Raw genomic sequence first — 14,040 nt, 5'->3', positions numbered from 1 at the left:
ATCGACATGGGGGTGGGAGCCTGCCCTTGGAAGTACAAGGGTCCTCGCCAGGGAAGACTCCACAGGTGCTAAGCTGGGTGGCCTGGACCACCAGCCTATCCTGCCTCGTTGGGTAATGGGGTCCACACTGGGCGCCAAGCCAGTGCCCGGGGGTGGGGCAGACGCTCTGATGAGGTACCAGGCAGGAACCTACACGGACCACGGACGGAACCGAGGGTGAAGCCCGTGCTGGGTTTACAGAAACAGGAGACCAAGCTCCTGGCAGGACCTTGTGATGGACCAGTCGGTGGAGAACACTTAGGCAAAATGTAAACCAAAGTCTTGGCAGAGGAATGCGATGATTTCTTTACCATCACAAACGAGTATTATTCTCATAAATTAAAAAAAGCCAAATGTCAACTGTGACTGTGTCAGTGGAGGCTCAGCAACTGTGACAAGCATACCTCTCTGGGAGGGGGGTGGGGGGAATGTTGATGGGGGCGGGGAGGTGCATGTGTGGGGGCAGGGGACTAGGGAAACTCTCTATACCCTTCTCTCATTCTGCTGGGAACTTAAAACTGCCCTAGAAAGAGAAAGTCTTTAAAAAGATTGGTTTGGGAAAAAAAAAAAAAAAAAAAAGAAAGCTTTTAGAAGGTACTATAACCAGGGAGGGGCCCCCAGGGGTCCTCACGGGTAGAATGAGGAACCACTTCTTAGGCTGGGGGGCAGGTCCCGCAGTGGTGTTGTTCTCTGAAATGTACATGTTAGACACATTCTTGGAGGTACACTCCTAGACAGTAGATTAAAATGTTAAATGAAAAGTACGATATACCCATCGTACAGTAGGAAGAGAAGAAAACAGAGGTTGGGCGGGCTCCACTCCCTCCCCCCAGCTCGCTGTAACAGGCACAGCTAGACGATGACGTCACGAGTTTAACACAGTAGGGGGGCCCTCCGCGGTCTCCCCCGGCGGCCTCTGGGTCACCTCTAGGTCGCACGGGGCCGTCCGCGCGTGGCTTCGGTTTCGGGCTTTACCTTTGTCTTACTGTGGCGTTTCCCCTTCTTCCTGCTCCACACGGCTGCAACTGCGGCTGTCAGCTGAGCTCCAAGAGGCGCTGTCAAGGGGTTCAAGAAGTCTAAAATTTTTTGTCGTATGGTCTTAAAAAACAAAACAAAACAGAAAAACGATGAGTGAGAGCACAGTCAGGGCTCCAGTGGACTGTGCACTTCACCACTAGCACCTGTGACCTTGGGAGCTTTCGTCTTAGGGTCGTGGGCACTATGCTGGGGTCTGGGGGCGGCGGGGTGGGGGGGTTGGGGAGATGGTGGTGGTGCAGAGCACCGCCTGGAGGAGTTGGACAGGACACATGGGGGGCGGTCCAGGTGCACAAACAGCAGAGCAGAGACTCCTGGGAAGTGATGGATACCACCTTCGAGCAGATAGGAGCGGGGCAGGGCTCGGAGCAAGTCACCTGAGGCTTTGCAGACCCAGCGAGAAAGCGGGGACCCTGCAGGGAAGCCCCCAGCCGGGCTGGCCTCAACCAGCTCAGGGAGGGCTTGTAAGTACCAGGACGGATGTGCCTCAGTTTCCAGAAATATGTGCCATTTACCTAATTTTATTATGCAGCCAACAAAAACGGACCCACGCCATGGCTGAGACGTCACTCGCCACCCTCCCCTTTGCTGTGCCTGGATTTCTCTGCATTCCGGAAACCTCTGTGTTCCCTCCTTCGTGGATGCTGCGGGTCTCCCAGCCTCTAACACACACCTGGGAAGGCACATCCTCTCATCCTGGGTCTTGGCTCAGCCCCTCTGCCTCAGGAAGGCCTCCTTGACCCTTAGAGCAGGGGTCACAGGCTGGCAGAGTGCCCTGCGTTTCTTGGCAGCGCTTCTCATCATTATTTTAAAGTGGATGGTTAATGTCTGTGCCTGCCAGGAGAACAAGGACTTCCCTCTGTCTTGTCCACTCGTGGACAGGCAGGGCCAGGTACAGAGCAGCAGGCACACATGTGCCTGTGGAATGAATGGATTTACCTTGGGCTTCCCTTGCTCCTTGCAAGAAAAGCCATGACCAACCTAGACAGCATATTAAAAAGCAGAGACATTACTTTGCCAACAAAGGACCATCTAGTCAAAGCTATGGTTTTTCCAGGAGTCATATATGGATGTGAGAGTTGGACCATAAAGAAAGCTGAGCGTGGAAGAATTGATGCTTTTGAACTGTGGTGTTGGAGAAGACTCTTGAGAGTCCCTTGGACTGCAAGGAGATCCAACCAGTCCATCCTAAAGGAAATCAGTCCTGAATATTCATGGGAAGAATTGACGCTGAAGCTGAAGCTCCAATCCTTTGGCCACCTGATGAGAAGAGCCGACTCATTGGAAAAGGTCCTGATGCTGGGAAAGATTGAAGGTGGGAGGAGAAGGGGACCACAGAGGATGAGATGGTTGGATGGCATCACCGACTCAACGGACATGAGTTTGAGCAAGTTTTGGGAGTTGGTGATGGACAGGGAGGCCTGGCATGCTGCAGTCCATGGGGTCACAAAGAGTCGGAGACAACTGAGGGACTGAACTGAACGTCCCCGTCCCCACTGCCTTTGTCTAGCATCACTTTAGATACAACTGAGCCGGGGATGGGGACTTCTTCTCCCTCCTACCATGGTTTCTGCTTGAGAGAGGTCACGCGGGCCCCGGCTCAGGACCTTGGGTCCTTCAGGGAGGGCTTGGGTTAAGTGCTCAGTAAATGCTGCATTGTCGTTGTTCAATCATGTCCAACTCATCCGATCCCGTGGACTGTAGCCCGCCAGGCTCCTCTGCTATGGAATTCTCCAGGAAAGAATACTGGAGTGGGTTGCCATTCCCTTTGCCAGGGGATCTTCCGAACCCAGGGACTGAACCCATGTCTCCTGCACTGCAGGCATGTTTGTTTGTTTCTTTTTTTAACCACTGAGCCACCTGGGAAGCCCCTGGAAAGCCCCCAACAAATGTCAGCCATCACCACAATGAATTCTTCCATCAGTCCAGGGGGTAGGCACTAGTAACAGACTCATTTCACAGAGGAGGAAACGGAGGCTCAGGCTGAGTGAACCTTCTGAACCTTTTTAGAGATTAATTTTTAGGCCAAATTTAAGCAGGTTCCTGTGGCAGATTTCCCTTGAAGGTCATCCCTGGAACTGACAGAAAATTTCTGGAGGCCACCTGTGCCTCCCAGAACCTAAAAGCCCGCTGGTCTGGGAGTCAGACTGCCAGACTGACCACAGAAAGAATCACATGCTCTCTCTACACCCCTCACCTGTCACCTGGGAATAATAATAGCACCTGCCTTGCAGGTGAGGACTGAATAACGCCAGTAAATAGCGTGCTCAGATGACGCCCGGCACCCTGTTTGCAGCGGAGCAAACGACAGCACACAGAGGTTGGATGCACGTGCTCAGGTCCCGCAAAGCAGCTGGGCAGGGAGCCAAATCCAGGCGACCTGCGTCCCGGGCCCTGACCTGTGCCGCTGAACCCAGGCTGCCCGAGGCCGGCGTTAAGCCCTGAGGGCACGCGCCAGCGGTGCTCAGCGGATGGGAGACACGGCCAGACAACTGGGAGCCACGGGACATGGCGATCACACACTGAGTTACGTGCCTGGGTGCCTCCCAGGGAGAGTCAAGGGTTTAACGCAGCACGGGACCTTCTGGGGACTTCCTGGGACAGATCCCTCCCCGCTTGTCCTCTGCCGGCCTCTTGTTTGTGGAAAGCTTTCGCCTTTCAGGCCTCCCCTGAGTCACCAACGCCTGGCTCAAGAATTAATGACTGCGGGGCTTTCCTGATGGCTCAGCGGTCAGGCATCCAATGCAGGAGACACGGCTCCAAGCCCTGATCTGGGAAGATCCCATATGCAGTCAAGCAACTCATTCATTCCTTCTGCTACAACCACTGAGCCTGTGCTCCAGATCCCGGGAGCTGCACTGACTGAAGCCTGCGAGCCCAAGATTCCGTGCTCCATGACAAGAGAAGCCACCGCAACGGGAGGCCCACACACCGTGATGAAGCATAGACTTTGCTCCCCGCAACTAGAGAATGCCCTTGCTGCAACGAACACCCAGCATGGCCAAAAATAATTTTTCTAAATAGCCAACGGGAAAAAAAACTGAAAAGTACTCACAAAAGCCTTCTTCCCATGAATATAAGGCTTACTCATAAACAAACTGGAGATTTCTACTTCCAGTTTACCTATAACAGTACTTCTAACATGGGTTTCTCTGGGCACGTTCTCTTTGACTGTGTATGTATACATCCCTATGTATTTTTATTTCTGGCAGGACAATACAAGACAAAGGAAATCATAAGCCTGCAGAGGAAGCTCTCTCACTTTGGTGGTTTTAAAGTAAACGGAAGAGGATCCCTTCGTGGCTCCGAGGAGATCGACGGGTCTCTTCTGAGTCTCCTCCTTCCTGAGGACGTTCCAGAGAAGGGCCATGGTGTTAACAATTCGAGGGAGCTCTTCCAGAATAGCATTCTTGGCATTCTTCAGATTGGTAGGGTCAGTCACAGCAGCGGTCTGAAAAACAGAGAGGAACACTTGAGACCCGGCTGTGTTTCCCTTTCCACGAGGACGCTGGGGCTGGTGAGATGGAGTCTGGGTTGGAGCACTCCCCAGGGCAAGGCCTACATGTGGTCTAGAAATAAGATGCCTTCCTGAGCATTTAAACCCACGACTTCCCTTCAGAGAGAGATGTCTGTGAGTCTGAGGCTCATTTCAAACTCGTTACAAACTTTGCAAATCCCTCAAAGTACTAGCTCCGTTCTAAAATTTAATACCAGATAGGGTAGAGTGGGCTTCCCTGGTGGCTTAGGTGGTAAAGAATCTGCCTGCAATGTGGGAGACCAGGGTTTGATCCCTGGGTTGGGAAGAGGCCCTGGAGAAGGGAATGGCAACCCACTCCAGTATTCTGGCCTGGAGAATCCCATGGACAGAGGACCCTGGTGGGCTACAGTCCTTGATGTCGAAAAGTGTCAGACGTGACTGAGTTATTTTCACTTTCTAGGGCAGAGTAATCAAAACATAAAATGCCTTCAAACTCCATAAAGTCAAGTAAAAAAAAATACATGGAAAAAAGATCACATTCTATGCCACACTGGGCAAGGGCTGACGCTGTCCACAGAGTGGCCAATGAGAACAAAACCACATGGGCGTTACTTACGTACGTACATTTGCACATAAACTTGCACACAGGCTTGTGTGTGTTATTTGCACGTGTGCCACTTGGCATTAATACTGGCACACATGTCTGTATTACATACATACATTTCTTATTTGAAACAGACATAATCCCAAAGAAGACAAAACAATATATGAAAACTGCCTCAAACTTGGGGAAAAAAAGCAATTTACCTTTTTGCTTTGGTTGGGTTGTTCCAAAAGACAGAAATGACTAATGGTTGTTAGGCCTTCCAACAGAGTGAGTGGATAATCCGGGGAGATGTTTTCCCTCTTGGAGGTTATGCTTTGGTGAAGAAACGAGAAACTGGTTTTGAAAATCTTTAAGAATGAGGCCAGAAAAGTTTTTAATCCTAAACATAGAAACCACAGACATATCACCATCTTAAAACAAACTGGGGCTCTCATAATGAAATACTGCTACAAAAATGACAGGCCTCTTTTGAGCTGTTTTACATTTATCTGGTCGCTTTGGAAAAATGTTTCCAGATGTTTTAGGATTTCTGTGCAAAGGATTCACACTTTTATTTCTGTTTTGCAAAAATAATGGAGACAGATTGACTTGTCCTACAACCCAGATCTGGCCTGGGTGGTCAGATGGAATTAAAAATAAAGGAATCCACATTCAGTTCCTTGTTACCCTCTCTTGACGATTCTAGCTAGGCTTCTGACTAGGTTGAAATGACCCTCCAACTGACGAAGGCCAATAAGCCATTCGTGACAAAAAGCTGTCATTAAACCAATAGGAATATGCCTCTTCCCAGGTGGCGCTAGTGGTAAAGAACCCGCCTGCCAAGGCAAGAGACATAGGAGACGCGGGTTCCATCTCTGGGTCGGGAAGATCTCCTGGAGGAGGAAATGGTAACCCACTCCAGAATCTTTGCCTGGAGGATCCCATGGACAGAGGAACCTGGCGGGCTACAGTCCACAGGGTCTCAGGAGAGTCGGACACGACTGAAGGGACTTAGCACCCAAGCACCAGTTGCCTCAAGGCTCACTGTACCTAATGGACAGCTTCGCTGACTCGCTCTCATACTGCTTTACCAGCTCATCCAAGTTTTTGCAGATCTGGACAAGGAAGGGTGTTACAGTCCAGCCCAGGGACCTTCCGAAGTACGGCAAGGAATGCGTGACCAGGCTGACCCAGGCCGGGTGCATGCCGTAGCCATAAGCTGGCTGCAGGCCCTTGACCACGGCGGCCACCAGCAGCCCCTGCGACGTGAGCGGGTGGGGCCACACGTACTGCAGGGCCCTGATGGCCTGCTGGAAGTTCAGGGTCCGCCGCCACTCCCGGGGCAGGTCAGGCAGCTGCTCCGCCTCCTCGGGCGCCTGGCCCAGGTGGTGCTCCAGCACGATGAGCACCTGCAGCAGCTTCAGCAGCTCGATCTGCAATGGGTGCTCGCTCCAGATCTGGTCCTGGCCCAGGTTGATGACATGCTCCTCCAGCACGCCCTCCTCCCGCAGGGCTCCCGGCGCAGCCGTGGCCAGCCCATAGCGCTTCTGGCTTGTGTACATGGAGGCAGACAGCGAGAGCAGGACGAACTCCTGTACCCGGCATCTCTGCAGCAGGCCCTGGATGAACTCCACGTTCTTGCCATCGGCCACCTTGGCCACCGAGACCAGCTCCGTCATCACCCTGATCAGGACCTCCACGCTCTTGACCTGCACGTCCCGGTTGCCCAGGATGTCCCGGTGTGAGACCCTCAGGGAGCAAGGGTAATAGCTGCGGAGGAAACTGAGGCACAGGTAGGTGAGGAGCTCGATGAGCAGCGAGTGCGGGCACGCGCTGGGGGGCTGGCTCGGGAGCTTGCCGTAGAAGCTCTGGCCCCCCAGGGCCTCCTGGTGGCGGGCCAGGAGGTTGGAGATGAGGTTGAGGTGCGCTGTGGCGCTGGTGTCCACGCTGGTCCTGGACACGGCCTCGATGAACTCGCGCGGGTTGGTTTTGAGCACGGCCTCCAGCACTGAGAAGGCATAGAGCACCCGCCGCGAGTCATAGGGTTGCAGATAGAGCAGGATGTGCGCGAACAGGGCCTCCAGCCTCTCCTGCCTCTCGCGCTGCTGCTTTCGCAGCCGGGCCGCCGTCAGCGCCTGCAGCTCCGCGGCCGCCTCCTCGTCGCTGGACGGCGGCGACTCCGAGGCCTGGGTCCGGTCCGAATCCGCACGCACCAGGCACGTGGCGCTGCCTACCTGCGGGCTGGGGGCCCAGGCGGCCGCAGCCAGGGGCGCGCAGCACTGCTCGCCGCCGCTCAGCTCCTGCGGGTCGTGCGCCGGCGAGGAGACGGAGGACGTGTTCTCGCTGCTGTCCGTGGCGCCAGAGCTCGTGTCCGCCGACTCGGTGCGCTCGCTGCCGTCCTCGGCGGTGGCGCGGGCCGGCCCGTCCAGCAGGTCCTCGAGGCGCGTGGGGCGGTCATGCTCGCGGGGCTCACTGCCCGCCGGGTGCGCCTCGGGCTCCGTCTCCACCTCGGCCCAGATGGCCTCGCGGTCCACCGTGGTGAGCTGGCTCAGGGGCGCGCCGTCTTCACAGCCTCCCTCTGGCAGCTCGGGTGCGTCCCAAGCCTCCCTGAACGAGGCTTGCTTCCTGTTGAGCCAGCGGTGCCAGTCTTCTGCAAGGGACGGAATGACAGACAGCTTGAGAACAGAAGGGTTAGTTATGTCAGGCAGTTCCCCGGTGATCTTGGTCTTAAAGGGAGGCAGCAAGATCAATATTAGTAAAACGCTCCATGGGGGCGGGGAAGGGGCAAGACAAATTCTTGCCAATATCTGGATGGGTTGGGATGATCCCCTGGAGGAGGAAATGGCAACCCCCTCCAGTGTTCTTGCCTGGAGAATTTCATGGAGGGCTGAGTAGCTTTCACTTTCACATAGAGAATATAACCAATATGATATAATAACTATAAATTGAGTATGTTCAGAGGCTCAGTCATGTCTGACTCTTCAAGATCCCATGGACTGTGGCCTACCAGGCTCCTCTGTCCCTAGAATTCTCCAGGCAAGAATACTGGAGTGGGCTGCCATTTCCTTCTCCAGGGGATGTTCCCCACCCAGGGATCCATCCTGGGTCTCCCGCATTGCAGGCGGATTCTTCACCAATTGAGCCACCAGGGAAGCCCATAAATGGAGTGTAACCTTTAAAAATCATGAATCACTATGCTGTGCACGCGAAACTTGTGTAGCACTGTAGATCAACGATACTGCAATAAAAAATAAAGCATGAAAAAACAACAAAATATAGTTCCTGCATGAAACGACAACACTAGAGTCTAGGTTACATTACAGATGGAAGTCAGACAAGCAAAGTGAACAGGTCCTTTAAAACGTTCAAGAAATTGGGTAATTTAGTTATATTATCATAGAAAATATAAATATACCAAGTTTAGGGGAAGGGTGATCTATAAAAATGCCTATGGTTTTCTCCCAGGACTTTCCTTTCAAAAAAAGGTACCCTATAGAAACGTCAACAGAAGGTTTTTCAAAACTGAAAGGGTATTGCTGAAATGTGCTGTATAAAGACAAGTGAAGTCGCTCAGTTGTGTTCGACCCCATAGACTGTAGCCTACCAGGCTCCTCTGTCCACGGGACTTTCCAGGCAATAGTACTGGAGTGGATTGCCATTTTCTTCTCCAGGGGATCTTCCCAACTCAGGGCTCGAACCCAGGTCTCCCGCATTGTAGACAGACGCTTTACCGTCTGAGCCACGAGGGACGTCCAAAGACAAACAAAGCATCCGCAAAGTAAGAGGACTGAAACCTCATGGTGCAGGCCTGCAGAGGGCTACTGCTGGGTTTTCTAAAGACACATCTACATGCACTGATATGGAGCGAAGTGCAGAGTACACTGAGTATTCAAAGAAAACAGCAAGCTGCAGAATCTTGCTGTTCAGAAAAAGTCCGCGTAGGGGAGAGTATCTGTAATACGCAACTATGGTAATGTCTAGAGGATATCTGCTGAGCCATTAACTGTAAGGTGCTCTACTGGCTGGATGGCAAGGGACTTTATTTGTGCTTTTATTTCCTGATTACTCTGATTTTTAAAATAAGCACTTGTCAGTACCTCTGAGATCAGAACACAGACAACGCTTTAAAGTGCTCAGGTCTCTTTTAAAAAGGAGTGAAAAGCCAGATGTCTTCAGCACTGCCAAACATTTTTAATAGGCAGCTTTCAACAAATCTATTCCATGAACATTAAGCCAGGTTAGGAAAGAAGGAAGGATAAGATATGAGAAATATGAGCTTCCTGTTGTTCCACTTTAAACAGTATTTAAAAATGAGATTTCCGAAGGACTACCGCAGTAGTGAGGAGGGGAAGTAGAACCCTTCTGGTTGTTTTCATGGAGCGAACAGGGCAGAGAAGACACATTTTTTTCTTAACAGGCAGGTAGCATTAGACAGGAATTAGAAGACACAGCAGGAAGTGCCCTGAGACTTTTAACACCCGATGGGCTGTAGAGTTTCTTGTTAAAGCAAAGAAATGCTTCAAAATAGACCTGCCATAAATGAAGACCAAACTTTTAAGAAGGTGCTTAGTTTACAGTTCTTTGTATTTTACTTTCTTATAAGTGTGGAGTAATAAAATGCCTCCTAGTTTTTAGGCAGGGAACCTTGTAAAGAGAGGAAGCCACCTGGGAACCTTTGCTTATTTGGGTGTTGGGCTGCATTCCTCTGTAAGATAAGACTGACGAACACTGAGTATTTACAATCCACTAAACGGACATGACTGATCGACTTCACTTTCACTTTTCACTTTCATGCACTGGAGAAGGAAATGGCACCCCACTCCAGTGTTCTTGCCTGGAGAATCCCAGGGACGGGGGAGCCTGGTGGGCTGCCGTCTATGGGGTCGCACAGAGTCGGACACGACTGAAGTGACTTAGCAACTTAGCAAGCTAAACAAACTAGTCAAAGTCTGTAAAGCCATTGCTTAGAGAACTAACTGCAGGAAGTCATAAAATACACCTATTGTGGAAAGTGATGTTAGACCATAAACTGTGCTAGGTATTAATCAATGAAATTCAACGAAATCATCTGTTTCATTTCAGTCTTTCTTTTCTTTTCCCTATCTCTCTTCTATTCTTTAAAATTTAGTTAAAGATGTCTCTGAACATTCTCAGAGCCCAGAGGTCTGTTTCTTCTACCTCTCTGATTTTAGGTGAAAGCTTGAAAGAACCTTGGAGAGCAGATAGAAACCACTTACCTTGTTGACGGTTCTTGAGCAGAAGTGATTTTTATATAGCACAACTGATTAGCTTACATGCAGGTTTCGACACGCTCGATCATTCATACCTGGGGAAAACCTCTGCTCTCCCGTCCCAGGTCTGAGAAGAGCTAGCCTGGCCAGCCCAAAATGACCTTCTCACCAGACCTCAGACTTCCTTCCTAAGTGAAGAGGTGGCCTTGAAGACCTTCAGATGGATGGTCTGTTTTTCTCTTCTACTACCTTGGATGTGCTTAAAGTGCTTTCTCCAGCAAAAGAACCAAGAATCAGCTATATTTATTGGAACATGGGTTGCTAGTATTTTCCTTTTTAATATAAAAAAAAATCATATATTTTTCAGTGAAAACAACAAACCTACGACTTAGCACTTCTAAGTGCTGGTTCGTCTGATCCGGAAATTTTAGGAGGCCCCACAAAGTACCTCCCCCACCTTTCGAATCTGGCGAAACCATCCTGTCGGTCTGAGTGCCTTGACTGTGGCCCCAGGGCGGCAGGGAGGTCCCAGCTGCCCCTTCCCTCCCCCTGGGCCCAGGGTCCCCAGGACGCAGGGCCGGCCTGGCCCCCGCGTGGTGTGCTCACCCGCCGAGTTCTCCTGCGTGAGGCAGTGGATAGCGGTCCGCTGGGTCTTGGGCTGCAGCAGCAGCAGGAGCACGGGCTCCAGGATGCGGGCCGCATCGCCCAGGGAGAGAGCCCGCACCAGCCAGCCCTGGGCGGCGGCCCCGATGGCCCCATCTGAGCTGCCCAGGCTGTCCAGCACCACGAAGAGGGACCTGCCGTGAGGAGGGGGCAGGGGTGTGGATGCGTACCGTCAGGACGGTCAGGACACCCTCGGGGAGTTCCACCCGGGGAGGCTGGACTTGCAGGCCCAGGCAGGCGAGGACCACGAGGCCAACCCTGCTTCCAGCTAGGGTCGCTGTTGCTGGTTTGTTGTTGAGTTGCTAAATCAGGGGAGCTTTTAAAAATGCTGATGCCTGGGCCTCCTCACAAATGGGGCAGTAGATGCGGTACATTAGGACCAGCTGGAATCTCTCCAAGGCTGCGTGTCTGACCCCATATCTAGGGCTCCAGGAACAAGGTAAACACGAAAGTGAAGTCGCTCAGTCGTGTCCGACTCCTTGTGACCCCACAGACTGTAGCCCACCAGGCTCCTTCGTCCATGGGATTCTCCAGGTAAGAATACTGGAGCGGATTGCCATTTCCTTCTCCAGGGGATCATCCCCTCCCAGGGATCGAACCCAGGTCTCCTGCCTTGCAGGCAGACACTTTACCCTCTGAGCCACCAGGGAAGCTTACAAGAAACAAGGTAGGGGATTTTTAAAAACCAACGTAGAACAGAACATGCCTGTGATAAAATGCATGGTTTTAGGCCTGGGATTGAGGACATTGCAGCTGCACACACCCAGTGTGGCAGCCACCCCAGTTAAGATCCGTGTGTGTGCATGTATGCGTGCTCTGTTGTGTCCTACTCTTTGCAACCCCACGGATGGTAGCCTGCCAGGCCCCTCTGTCTATGGCATTTCCCAGGCAAGAATACTGGAGTGGGTTGCCTTTTCCTTCTTCAGGGGATCTTCCTGACCCAGGGATCGAACCTGCATCTCCTGCACTGACTGGCAGGTGGGTTCTTTACCACTGAGCTGCCGGGGAAGCCTGGCCAAAATTTACCCCTCCTCATCTTCCTACCAAGCCCCCGCGGGGGGCTCGTTCTGCCAGTTCCTCAGGTGACTCTGAGGCATGCAGGGCTTCCTCCCTTCATGATCAAGGCAAGAAACCCCCCACGAGGTATTCACCTGTCTGGCCTGGATTCACTGAGAGGACCCCAGGAATCTCTCTGCATCAAGAACATGTGGCGGGGGTGGGGGTGGTTTCCGTTTCATGCGTCTCCCCATTCCTAGCCTGGCACACTGACCCAGCCCCTCCCCAAAGTGTCCTTTTTCTTTAAGGGTTAAGGTATTAGAAAAAAAAAAAAAAAGTCCCCGTCACCTGTCAAAGGAGCGATTGTGAGACGTCACTCTGCTGCCCTGGATCTCTCTGGTCAGGTGCCAGATGACAGAAAATCGAAACAGAGCTTCCAACCTGGTTCCCTTGAACAGGAGAGAAAACGGGAGTGAGGCGCCTGTTTCTTTCCTAACAGAACGGCGTTCTCAGTGGTCGCGAGCCCCATTTAAATGACAGGCGAGAACTCAGCGAAAAGCAGGCAAGCAGGGTAGAGATGCCTGAGTTAAGGGGCCTGGTGTCTGGCGGGGCAGTCCGTGTTCCAGACTCCATGATGACCAGAGTCCAGGGCCACAGCTAGGCCTGCGGCTAGAGAAGAACATGGGGCAAGGCCTCCTCGTGGCCCTTAGCAGTGCCATCCCCAACCTCTTTGGCACCAGTTTCACGGAAGACAGCTTTTTTCCATGGACTGGGGTCAGGGCGGGGGATGGTTTCGGAAGGATTCCATGCTCACGACAGTTATCATGCTCTTCATTTCTCATTTAATACCACCGCTGATCCAACAGCAGGTTCCGCTCTGCAGCCCGGAGCCTGGGGACGCCCGGCTTAGCGGACAGGACCTGGCGGCAGTGCAGAGCCAGGGCTCCGGGGGTGACACATTCTCCGCAGCTGCCTGCTTCACGCAGAGCTCTGAGGGCCCTGCAAGCATCACGGGAGCCTGGGCGGATGTCCCTGGTGAGCTTTAACACAACACACGGGGTGGCCCATGCTTCTGTGGGACTTCTGGTCCTGAAATTCCCGAGGTATTAAAATGCTGCTGATGCAACACCCCTTCCCGTCAAAGAGGATGTCCACTGAGCCCCAGAATGGCTCCTGTCGGATACAGTTGAGTCTGCCTGAGAGCTTCCCTGATAGCTCAGATGGTAAAGAATCCGCGGGCAATGTGAGAGACTTGGGTTCCATCCCTGGGTTGGGAAGATCCCCTGGAGGAAGGCATGGCAACCCACTCCAGTATTCTTGCCTGGAGAATCCCACGGACAGAGGAGCCTGGCGGGCTACAGTCTGTAGGGCCGCAGAGAGTTGGACATGACTGAATGACTAACACATGCCACCACGTGACACCTGGGCCGCGGGGGCGGGGTGGGGGGTGGTAGGTGTCAGGACCGGGGTCAGACGGAGGTCGCCGGCTGGAGACTCACCTTGTCAGGGTTCAGGAGGGCGTGGCAGATGATGTCCTCACAGATGTTGGCTGTGGGGGCCAGGCAGTGCAGCCGGTAGAACAACTCCACGCACGTGATGTGATGCTCCCGGGTCTCCTTGTTCAGCTGATTCCAAAGCACACGAGCCACCCTCTGGACAGAGGGGAGACTGGGTGAACACCGCCAAGTCCTGCCCCTTTCCTCCTTTGGCAGGCCAGTCTGGCCCCCAGCTGCTGGTTCCTGCCTACCTTTGCTATGTGAGCATCCTTAATACACAAAGAACCACCACCGCCAGGCGAAAAGAACCACATCACAGTCCGCTCAGGAGCCACCGGGTGAGGGGAACAGCACAGGCGAAATGTGGGGGTCGGCCACCCAGGACACTGCAGCTCTAGCCCAGACCTCTGCTTTCAGAGGGGAGTCACCTGGCAGCAAGCACCTGTTGATGATGTAGACGTCCTCTCAATCAGCACACACCAAGGCTCGCTACGAGCTGGTGCTGGGGTGCCAGGG

The 14,040-nt window shown here is 52.9% G+C and overlaps 1 protein-coding gene across 7 annotated transcripts in view; it reads right to left on the bottom strand.

Annotated features, from left to right (window-relative positions):
* The window catches only part of DOP1B (DOP1 leucine zipper like protein B), a 131,134-nt gene that overhangs the window by 34,301 nt on the left and 82,793 nt on the right, over nt 1-14,040 (bottom strand). For all 7 annotated transcript variants that reach the window (XM_044948200.2, XM_044948202.2, XM_044948207.2 and 4 more), the window contains exons 16-22: nt 13,528-13,680; nt 12,377-12,477; nt 10,976-11,166; nt 6,189-7,788; nt 5,360-5,471; nt 4,337-4,525; nt 1,015-1,137 (exon numbers count right to left, since the gene is read on the bottom strand). In XM_044948200.2, the coding sequence (XP_044804135.2) occupies nt 1,015-1,137; nt 4,337-4,525; nt 5,360-5,471; nt 6,189-7,788; nt 10,976-11,166; nt 12,377-12,477; nt 13,528-13,680 (2,469 nt within the window). The remainder of the gene's footprint in view (nt 1-1,014; nt 1,138-4,336; nt 4,526-5,359; nt 5,472-6,188; nt 7,789-10,975; nt 11,167-12,376; nt 12,478-13,527; nt 13,681-14,040) is intronic.

This window comes from Bubalus bubalis, chromosome 1 (assembly GCF_019923935.1).
Source record: "Bubalus bubalis isolate 160015118507 breed Murrah chromosome 1, NDDB_SH_1, whole genome shotgun sequence".
Classification (NCBI taxonomy): Eukaryota; Metazoa; Chordata; class Mammalia; order Artiodactyla; family Bovidae; genus Bubalus; species Bubalus bubalis.
The sequence above is the reverse complement of the archived record's forward strand: the minus strand, read 5'-3'. Positions and strand labels throughout refer to the sequence as shown.